Here is an 11494-nt window from a genome sequence, read left to right on the forward strand (position 1 = left end):
GAAAGTTCACTGGAATGCTGATGTATGTAGTGACAATATGGTTTCTAACTAGGAGGTTGACTGTAGTGCAAGTGTGTGGGGATGACAGAGAAAGTTCATTGGAGTGCTGATGTGTGTAGTGTAGGCTAGGAGGTGGACTGGAGAGAGAGAGAGTGAGAGAGAGGGTGCGTGGGCGGCAGGGTGGTGTCCAGCCCGGAGGTGATGGCGCTGCTGGACCGCCACCAGCGACTCCTGGAGCTGCTGGAGGTGTTCGAGCAGGACTTGTTCGGCGAGTGGGTGGAGACCGCGCCCCAGCAGTGCCGCGAGAACCTGGCGCTGCCCCTGCTGCACCGCCGCGCCGGCAGCCACGAGCTGGTGCTCAACTTCCACCCGCAGGCGAGCCCGTCCCACCTCCTCCGGAGTGTCACCCTCCTGCCCAGAGCGCTCTCCTAATCTCTTGAAGGCCATGTCAACCCTTCTGCCCAGAATACACCCATACACTCTTGCAAGGACGTATCATTCTCGCTTCAGCTTCACGTGCACGTGCTGGTTCCCCACTCAGCGCCCACAGCACGTTCACACGTACAACTGCGTTCCTAATACAGAGAATTTCGGTGTTAAAAGAGTGGCACAATTTAAATGCTGTAATTATATGATAAAATAAGTTGTACTAAATTCATTTAAAACAGATACACTCAGAACAAAAACTAATAAATTTAATTTTCGGATCCATGCACTTTGGTACAGTTCTTTTTCCGAAAAAAAAAAAAAAAAAAAATTTCTCTGAATTTCCAACGTTAAATATTTCTTTTTTTTTTTTAGTTTGGATTAAGTTTTGGTTCAATCTAGCTTGCTTTTCGGTACTATATGCATTTCGGTGTAATGCGGTGTTCTGACATGTTTTCGGTTTTTATCGCACTTCACCATATAATCTTGATTCTAGCCTTGAATCATAGGCGTGCGCAGGACTTCAGTATTGGTGGTGCCAGATTACACAACAGCTCTGTCATTCACGGACCCCGAGCCTAAAGCGGGGGGTTCGGGGGGTCCTCCCCCGGAAAAATTTGGATTTGAAAGCGCAAAATGGTGCTATTTAAGGTGTTTCCGACAAAAACATTAAATACACAGATGTAAAAATTTTAACATTTTTTATGACAAATTATGGCTTTGAACGTTATAATCACCAAGAAAACTACTAAACTATTTACAGTTTTAAGCTTTGTTGAGCCATAAAGTAAATTGTACAAATTGTTTGCACGGAATTCATGCTGGTGGCTTTGAAAAACCGTACTTATATGTTTTCTGAAGACGCCAAATAAATGCTAGAAAAAACATTCTCAAATGTTAAGTTTTAAAATCAACAAATGAAGGGAGTTTTTGTAATATACCTAAAATATGTAAAATATTAAAATAATAAAAATACACAAATAAGAGTGGGCAAAAGTTTTAACTTTTGGAATACAACAAAAAAATTCTGTCGGCGACTGCATATAAGTCATCGAGTAAGCCTATCCTTTTAACTAACTAACCTCTCTCTCTTTTTAAAAATAAACCCTGGCGGACGGCGGCTATTATTCCGTGCGCCTGTCGAGTGGAGTGAACAGTGGACACCGAACGCGCATTCTATGTAATTCGAGGAGAACTATGAGAAGCAGGAGCGCAACAACTAAATTTCCAAAGAGGGGGCAATATACCTTTTCATAAAGAATCATCGATCCAACCTATTGAAGTGGGGGGTCCGGGGGTCCTACCCCGGGAAAATTTGTATTTCAAGGTGGAAAATGGTGCTATTTAAGCAGTTTTATTATCTAAAAATTGATTACACGGCACTTTCTTTGCCCCCGTTTGACTCCACTTCAAGGTTTCAGAGGGGGGGGCAAAATACCCTTGCCCCCCCCCTCCCCTGTTGTTGTGCCCCTGATGAGAAGTATTTACATTTCAGAAGTTTCGTAGCCGCGGCCCGCGTGTACAACACAAGTAATTGCAACTGGCTTGATTCCGTGTGTATAGTTGGTTCGATTGATAATTGATATACTGATAGTGTTATGAGCACATATCTGTAACTCGACACGATTGGAAAACATATTTTTTTTTTGGAAATAATACGGATTTTTGTAAGTATGTATTATTTGTGCTTGTAAAAAACAAAATAACGTTAACCCTAATGGTGGTGCCAAGGCACCTGTGGCACCTACCGTGCGCACGCCAATGCCTTGAATGATTCAGTGTCAAAGGGAAAGGATAGAGTATTGAGGGTGGGCTCTTTAAAAACTGCTTCGGATCATTTTTTTACCTTTTCACTTAGTGTAAATTGTTTGTATGTAGGCCTTTATTCACTTGTTACGAAATACCACAATATTTTCCTAGCATTGAAGATAAAATGATCAAAAGAAAAACAACCTAATAATTGCTCGCGTTATCATTCTAAACACATATCAAGAGTTTATCTTCGATTTTCCAGAATTGATGTGGAACAATACATTTTTTAACTGATGGTGGAACTTAATCTCTCAGATTGTGTCATTTCAAGAGTAACACTGGAAGTTGAAGCCAGAATGCTCAAGTGGGCAAATAAGCCAGTAATGTCTACGTCTACCGAAAACCCAAATCAAAGTACTGACAATTACCTAACCAAAACGACAAATTACAAACGAAGTACTTGCTTCCATTCTGAATGAACAATAAGATGTTTCTGTTCTCAGCTGGTGGCAATCTTGCGGGAGGTGCACTATCTGCAGCTGATGGGGAAGAAGGACATCCCTGAAGAGGCGCTCCAGATGTACAGGAAAAGTGAAATCTTCAGGAAGTACACCGGCACCCTTAGCGAGACAATCCAGTGGTGAGTCGCCTGATGCTGTTGCTCTATTCACCCGGCTACTTTCTTAAGCTGCCTCGTGGATTAGTAAGAAAGTCATTCCAAGAAACCTATAACGGATGCATGAGAGAAGGTAGTTAGAAAAAAAATGGTTAATTTGATTATTTGAGGAAGACGACGTATCGATGAGTCACTGTGGTCATTTGTAATCTTTAACATGCAATGTAATAACTGAAGCTGGCAAGGAAAAGCGAAAATATGTTTTAATTGGGGTTTTGAGTCTGGTCAGGGTCATCAAAAGATAAAATACCTGCCGATATTTTGGATTAGAGAAGGACCTAATTTTATTTTTGCGCTGTTTTCTGTACATGGCTGTGTTATGCAAAAAGTAGTTAGCAGGGCAGTGAAAGTGTGGACTGGAGCACAGTGAATATGTGGGTCAAAAGAACAGGCGGCATTGGGAGTGGGTGGAAAGTAAAATCACATCAACACTGGGAACACTTGTCCATGGCCAGCCAGGACATGACTCTTCTATTAAAAAAAATAATTGGTTTCAAAGTTAAGGGTATTATGCATTTAAAACTGTAGACAAGTAACATTTAATTTGGTGCGTTACTTTAATCTCCACTACTTTTGAATATATATACTGTATAGAAGTCGCGAGTAGATAGGATTTACTCTACGTTTTTCAGGAGCGTATGATGAGCAGCTTGGGAACTTCACCGCTGCAGTGCGCTGCCGTATCGCCCTGTATCGTCTTAGTTGTTATTTACACGTTAGAACGCAGCACTGTCGCCCGCTGTCATTCCCCGCACCCCGAACCTACATTCACTGCAGCTCAAGGTCGTTCAACAGGAGGGGGAAGGGGTGTTTGAAGAGTTCGACACTTCTCCGCTAGGGACCACCACAAGTCGATGCCCTAGAGATGGTGGCGATTGCGGCGGTGAATTAACCAACTACCTCAAACCGTATTAGAAATTTTAACCTGGGCTGGCAACTTCTATACAGTATATATATTCAAAGCCACTACACACTACAAATGTAAAGTTTATCCATAAATTAGGTGTTCAAATATTATATATATATTATATTTAAATAAATAAATGCCAACAGTTATTATTTCTCAATTATTACAAAAATCATCTTCGAATTCATATAATACATCTCCTACTCAATACCTCTTAATCAAATCTGCCTGCTAGACTCCAATATTGCTTCTTGTAATTTTATCACCTGACTTTAATAATTGTTCTTATGAGTTTTTTGAAATACTCAAGTGAAGATCAACTGTGCAGAATTCCATTGGAAACAGAATGGTGGCAACCATAGTAATTCAAATAGTGAAGTTATTTTTTTTACGACGTTTTCCATTGCGTGAAGACCTATACTTGGATCATGTAAAAGTAAGAGATGGTGCTACCGAGAAGTGTCCAGTTGATGATGCTAGGAGCTGTTTTTGATGCAATGCAGGTACAACAAAGTGAGGCGAACGAGCAGAGCTGTGGAGTTCGAGCTGGTGAAAGAGGAAGTGGAGGTGGTGGACAAGGAGATCAACTACGCTCAGACCAGCCTCAACTGGAACTCACCAGGTATGACCTACGTGTCCACCAAGCTGGCGAGGAAAACACTGGAGGTGGTGGACAAGGACATCAATTATGCTCAAACCAGCCTCAACTGGAGCTCACCAGATACATCCTGCGTGTCGACCAAGCTGACGAGGGAAACAGTGGAGGTGGTGGACAAGGAGATCAACTATGCTCAGACCAGCCTCAACTGGAGCTCACCAGGTACATCCTGCGTGTCGACCAAGCTGACGAGGGAAACAGTGGAGGTGGTATACAAGGAGATCAACTATGCTCAGACCAGCCTCAACTGGAGCTCACCAGGTACGTCTGGCGTGTCGACCAAGCTGACGAGGGAAACACTGGAGGTGGTGGACAAGGAGATCAACTACGCTCAGACCAGCCTCAACTGGAACTCACCAGGTACGACCTGCGTGTCCACCAAGCTGGCGAGGGAAACACTGGAGGTGGTGGACAAGGAGATCAACTACGCTCAGACCAGCCTCAACTGGAGCTCACCAGGTACGTCTGGCGTGTCGACCAAGCTGACGAAGGAAACAGTGGAGGTGGTGGACAAGGAGATCAACTATGCTCAGACCAGCCTCAACTGGAGCTCACCAGGTACATCCTGCATGTCGACCAAGCTGACGAGAGAAACAGTGGAGGTGGTATACAAGGAGATCAACTACACTCAGACCAGCCTCAACTGGAACTCACCAGGTATGACCTGCGTGTCCACCAAGCTGGCGAGGGAAACACTGGAGGTGGTGGACAAGGAGATCAACTACGCTCAGACCAGCCTCAACTGGAGCTCACCAGGTACGTCTGGCGTGTCGACCAAGCTGACGAGGGAAACAGTGGAGGTGGTGGACAAGGAGATCAACTATGCTCAGACCAGCCTCAACTGGAGCTCACCAGGTACATCCTGCATGTCGACCAAGCTGACGAGAGAAACAGTGGAGGTGGTATACAAAAAGATCAACTACACTCAGACCAGCCTCAACTGGAGCTCACCAGGTACGTCTGGCGTGTCGACCAAGCTGACGAGGGAAACACTGGAGGTGGTGGAAAAGGAGATCAACTACACTCAGACCAGCCTCAACTGGAGCTCACCAGGTACGTCCTGCATGTCGATCAAGCTGGCGAGGGAAACAGTGGAGGTGGTGGATAAGGAGATCAACTACGCTCAGACCAGCCTCAACTGGAGCTCACCAGGTAAGTCCTGCGTGTCGACCAAGCTGGCGAGGGAAACAGTGGAGGTGGTGGACTAGGAGATCAACTACACTCAGACCAACCTCAACTGGAGCTCACCAGGTACGTCCTGCGTGTCGACCAAGCTGGCGAGGGAAACAGTGGAGGTGGTGGACAAGGAGATCAACTACGCTCAGACCAGCCTCAACTGGAACTCACCAGGTACGTCCTGCGTGTCGACCAAGCTGGCGAGGGAAACAGTGGAGGTGGTGGACGAAGTCACCGTGGCAAGTTCAAATTGATGTTCCTCAAATGTATATATCAAAAATATTGTGTCTCTTTTAGTTGAAAATTTAAATAAGATTGAAAATGCTTGTGAAGGTTAAGGACACACTACATTTCTCGCAATGCTCTAGTTGCCTATGATGTAGGAAGGAATCAGGGAGAAATAGTGGACATGAACTAATGTTTTGGATTCACATTCGACATGATAACATTAATGTTCTTTTATTAAGCCCAAAGCAGGTTATTATCTTGTTAAATAAGGCTTTTTCTTTAATTCTGATTTGATCTGATAATAATAGTCCATCTTTCAGAATTGGATATATTATTGCTGTAAGCATATATTTAATTCGTAGGCTATATTTAAGAAGAGCCTAATAATTATAATTATGCCAAAAGTTATAATATTTAGAGTTATCATCTAGTTGATTAATATATATTTTAAATAAAATGTGTGTAAATTTTAATGGTACTATATTGTACGATATTTTCCAAACGATGAATAAAAAACTTTATTGTTTTTGTTGTGATTGCACTAGGATTATGTACGGTCCTGGTTGCCCATGCTCGCTAACACACCACACTCATGCGGCAGGTCGTGCTTTCGTCACCAACTCCTGGCATCACTCACATCAACAAGCACTGAGTCAAGTGGTTCGGAGCCCATTAGAAGTTTGGAAATAAAAACGACCCTACCAAACAAGCGGAGAAAATAAAACAGAATGATAGCTTTCGAAACAAGAGCATCCCAGATGATCTAAACACTTAACAATCGAATTCTGTCAGTCATATCCCACAAAGGTGCTCTTAAATAAAACATGTGATACTCGTTTTCCAACTGACAACATGTTAAGACAAGTTTTTATGCAGGGTGGCAGTCGGCCCGAGAGTATTTGGTAGGCAAATTAGTCACGGTTCTGAATTTAAAAAAAAACCATACTCAAAAAATGTTTTCGAGTTATAGGCATTTAAACAAAATTTTTAATTCCCACCCTTCACCAAATTATTCTATACTGTGACTTAAAACTCTTGCTACGTAATCATAAATAACCCTACTATACCTTAAGGGGGAAAATTCTTTGCACCACTTACACGGCAACAATTTTTAATGTGGTAATTTTGACTATTTGCTTTAAATAGCCATAATAACTTACTAAGTATTTTTTAATTAAGTATTTTTTTTAGAGTATTACTAATCAAGTTTACCTGATAAAACACTTTGGCTACAAAAATCTGACAACTATTTATTTTTGACCCTAAATGTATATCATGTTTGATATTATTTTTAATTGTTATCGATAGTCAGGTTCTTTCTGAATGCGTAACAAAATATTGTAGCCACAGTAGTATGGGGTTAAAAAAACTTTAACCTAAAAACTTTCAGGAACTTGAAAACTACCAAACTACGAACCTTTTTTTAATTTTGGTATTTTGATTCGGAATCGTATCGGCATATATTTTGTTCTTGGCTTGACGCAGAGTTTAGAGAAGTATACAGATGGAGCATAAAGTCAGATCTCGACGAAGTCAAAAAGAAAGAGGGCGATTTCAGTGTACTGCACGTACCAATATGGCGGCCGTTTGTTTATAACTGTATCAGCTGTACCTGTATTTGAGGTTAAGTTGGAGATGAATGTCAACTCATATCATTACAATTTTATTGTGAATATTCGTTTTGGATTTTCTTTACAAACATTATTAACTGGTAATATTTCGATCTAATTTTCTTCCAAACAGCTTAATTACAGTCGTTAATAAAAGCAGACTAGAACAGCTGATACAAGTATAAACTAACGTCCTCCATATTGGTAAGTGAAAATCAGAAAAAAAATTATGTAAGCGTGGGGTCCACGCCCGACAGAAGTGAGTTTTCTCTCTTATTATATTATAAGGTATAGGAAATATAATTATCTTTGGCTGAGGTCACAGATTAAATTAAATGATGCAAGTATGCGAGCGCTAAATTATGCTATCGCTCAAGTAAGCAAGTGTGAAAGCATGCAAGTGTGCAAGTATGCCGCGTTGTTTATACCTCTCCTCTGCCGTCTTCTCTTCAACTGGTTGCCCCACCACGTATGTAACTATGCCCTTCATGCGATAGGAATTTTTGTAATGCTCGAAAATTGTGGCCCCCTCAGCAAAGAAATTTGAGTTCATTAATAGGGGGGGGGGGGGGAATGACTTCACGCCTAACGGCTAACGCTCCATCTGGATATTTTCCTAATCTCTGACTCGACGTCTAAGTGGTGGGACACTACTGGAGCTGGAGCGTGTGTTCGGCCGCAGAGCTGTGGAGCTACATCGAGAAGGTGCACGGGCTGGTGTGCAGCCTGGAGGGACGGCTCAAGGTCACGCAGACCAACGTGGAGCGGGTGCGCGCGGTCATGTCGGCGTGGCTGAAGCAGCCCATGTTCCAGCGTCGCGACGCCAAGAGGGACGCCCTGCTGTGCCTGGAGGACCGGCACGAGCACACCGAGAGGAGGCTAGTCCCCATACTCCAGTCCCCATACTCCAGTCCCCATACTCCAGTCCCCATACTTCAGTCCCCATACTCCAGTCCCCATACTCCAGTCCCCATCCTTCAGTCCCCATACTCCAGTTCCATAACTTCGGTCCCCTAACTGTAGTCCCCTAACTTCAGTTCCCTAACTTCGGTCCCCAAATTCGGTCCCCAAACTTCAGTTCCCTAAATTCGGACCCCTAATTCTGTCCCCAAACTTCAGCCCCCAAACTTCTGTCCCCTAACATGATGTAAACGTAAAAATAAATAGGTTCATCAATTTAATCTAAAAACAAAACAATTTCACCATTTGATGGAGCATTTCCTAGTGAGGACGAAACCAAATTCATGGATTATTTCAGAAGAAATCCAATTCATTTGATAGCATTCCTTTGAAATAAAATCCCAGGCATTGATTGTCCTGCGTATCCTGCCTTCTATATCCTTCCATCGATTTGATTCCATAAACATGGAAACTTTCGTAATCTTAAATAAAATTTTTCATCGACTTGACTGTTTAACTGCAATGCTACTGGTTACTTGGTTACTGGTCACTTGCATTTCTATCGCTAAAACTCATTTCATGTTCCTGGCAAGGTCCGCCAGGTGTTTGGTTCTCGGCTATTTTTTTCTAAATTTCGCTGACTTCACAGACATGTGCAGATAACCAAAACCATTCCATTTTCACGCAGAATAATAATTGTGCTGTATACTTTGGCGTTTGCCCTTTTATGAATTTAAATTTCTCTCAGTATTGTGCTTTAAACGGTCAAGTCGATGGAAAAGTTTATTGAAAGATTGCGAAACCATTGGAAAGTCTAAAGGTTGACCAGTGATTACTAGAGACCTCCAAAATTCGCGGTTTCAATGACCTCCAGCATGGGCGTCGCAACCGGGTGGGACGGGGGGGGGGGGGGGGGGACACGTCCCCCCAATAATAAAATTCTTCAATTTCGTCCCCTCCAATAAATTATTTAGTTTCGTAGTTATATTAACAATATGATTTCTGTGATATAACATATATGTTGCGCATAGTGCATTTAGTCCAATTGAGGTAATGTGAGCACTGTGTTTTTACAAATTTGTTCTCTGAAAATATTTTTTATAAAAAATAAATTATATATTGCAACCAACTATAATTAGAAATTTAGAAAAGAAAATGCCTAAAAACCACTTTTTAGCACCTTCAAACCCCAAATTTTCCCCGGCGGTGGGGGTGGGGGGGGGGGGGGGGGGGGGTGGGCGGGGGGAACCCCAGACCCCTCACTTTTTTCCCAGGGGATGGATATTCCTCAACAACTAAATAAATTGCAGTCCCCCCCAAAAAAATATATCCTTGCGATGCCCATGCCTCCAGGATAGACTCTACTACACTCTACACACTCGGGAAAATTCCACCTGTTCATTGGCTGCCAACTTGTGTCTGTGTCTGTGATTCGACACTTCTTTGAGCGAGGGTCTCTAATTGGCCCTCATTAATTCAGATTAACAGTGAACCAGTGGTGGAAGCAGCGCTAAGGTATAATTATTTGAATTGCAGCATATCACGAAATGAATCCGCGAATTTTGCAGGTCTCTAGTGATTGCTACAAATGTAAAATGGTGACGGGAAACGGGAGGTGCCTGTGCTGGTCGTCCCGCAGGTACGCCGAGATAAGCCAAGCGGCGGAGGACATCCACCGGCTGCTGACGGACAACCAGCGACTGTTCGGCATGGACCAGCAGACGGACAGCCCCAGGTGGCTCAGCTACGTGGACTACGTGGACGACATCGTCTCCGAGTCTCTACTCAGGACGGTCGGCTGCAGGTAGCTAACCGAACTGCTCAGATGGAAGACACACACCCAACAAAGACAAAAAAAAAAAATGGTTGTCTGTAAAGTCGGTTACCGGACGATAGTTTAACGTGACAACATCATAAAAAAACATTGATATTGCATAATTTTATCAATAAAATTTAATCATTTTAATTTTAATAATAACAGAATAAATACTTTAAATTATACTGTTAATCAGATTTTTAAAATGCAAGAATAAATAACCTTTATTGCCGAAATTGTTGATGAAATAAGCAATGAAAACCACATTAACATTTCACTTCACTTTATAAACAGTCGACGAAACAGTTCACGTGTCGCGGATAGATAGCGCGATTCGTTCGGTTCGCGTCCGTCACCGTAGATGGCAGCACCATAGGGGAATAATATTACTTTATATTTATAATACGATTTTATAACAAATACCATCCCCAATACACCAAACTTATTTATAATGTGTTACAATATTTTTTAAAACATTGTGCAAAAGATCCCGGGTGTAATTTGAAGTATTATGTGTAACTGTAAAACACCATTGTTCGTACAAAAATGTATTTGAAAATTAAACATTACTTTTAAATAACCATACCGATTGTGCTGAAAATGGGTGGACGATCGTTAAATTACATAATAATAATAATTCAAACGACGAAAACATTATTGAAAAGTCTTATCGATGGTTGTTCCAATGGAGTGGAAGAGAGATAGATGCGGCGAGAGCGTACAATGAGCGTAAAGCGACACATCGTAGTGGGACAATGTGCGTTACGGGACACGTTTTCGTGCGTGCAGCCGGCGTTCATCGATTTATTAGACGTTGTCACGTCAAAAAAAATGAGCATATCACTTTGCTGTAAGTATTGATATCCCAGTCTTATCTATAGAAAAATATGTAAATGTTGGCTCGTTCAAAATCTTAAATCTCCTTGAATTCTTCAACGATAGCTTTGACGTTTTGACACAAAGTTGCATTAGAATATGCGTGCATTTCTATATACTTGTGACAGGTAGAAAGATAGATGAAAATTCAGGTAAGTAAAACCATAGATTTTTAAATATTTCATTGCTATAGAGATATAGAGAGATGAAGAGAGATGAGAATTAGAGATACAGATATGCCTTTGTTTTACCCACCTCAAACAAATAAAAAATATAAATATAAATAAATTTAAAAGCAGTCATGAGGACTGCCGACAGAACTGAAAAATATAAACAAACAGTTGTTATTTTTGGCTATCCAAATTAATAGTTTTATCTTAAATTAAAACTTGTAAATCAAACTTGTTTACATTAATCGGGTTTTGATATCTATCGACACTCTGAGCAACAGTTATATTTATTTTCATAT

At 41.7% G+C, this 11494-nt stretch overlaps 1 protein-coding gene across 1 annotated transcript in view; it reads left to right on the forward strand.

Annotated features, from left to right (window-relative positions):
* Positions 1 to 11494, forward strand: part of LOC134536258 (dynein beta chain, ciliary) — a 124964-nt gene that overhangs the window by 16752 nt on the left and 96718 nt on the right. The window contains 5 exon segments of the mRNA XM_063375967.1: positions 180 to 375; positions 2682 to 2818; positions 4265 to 4383; positions 8116 to 8311; positions 9973 to 10137. Coding sequence (XP_063232037.1) covers positions 180 to 375; positions 2682 to 2818; positions 4265 to 4383; positions 8116 to 8311; positions 9973 to 10137 — 813 coding nt within the window.

This window comes from Bacillus rossius, chromosome 10 (genome assembly GCF_032445375.1).
Source record: "Bacillus rossius redtenbacheri isolate Brsri chromosome 10, Brsri_v3, whole genome shotgun sequence".
Taxonomy (NCBI): Eukaryota; Metazoa; Arthropoda; class Insecta; order Phasmatodea; family Bacillidae; genus Bacillus; species Bacillus rossius.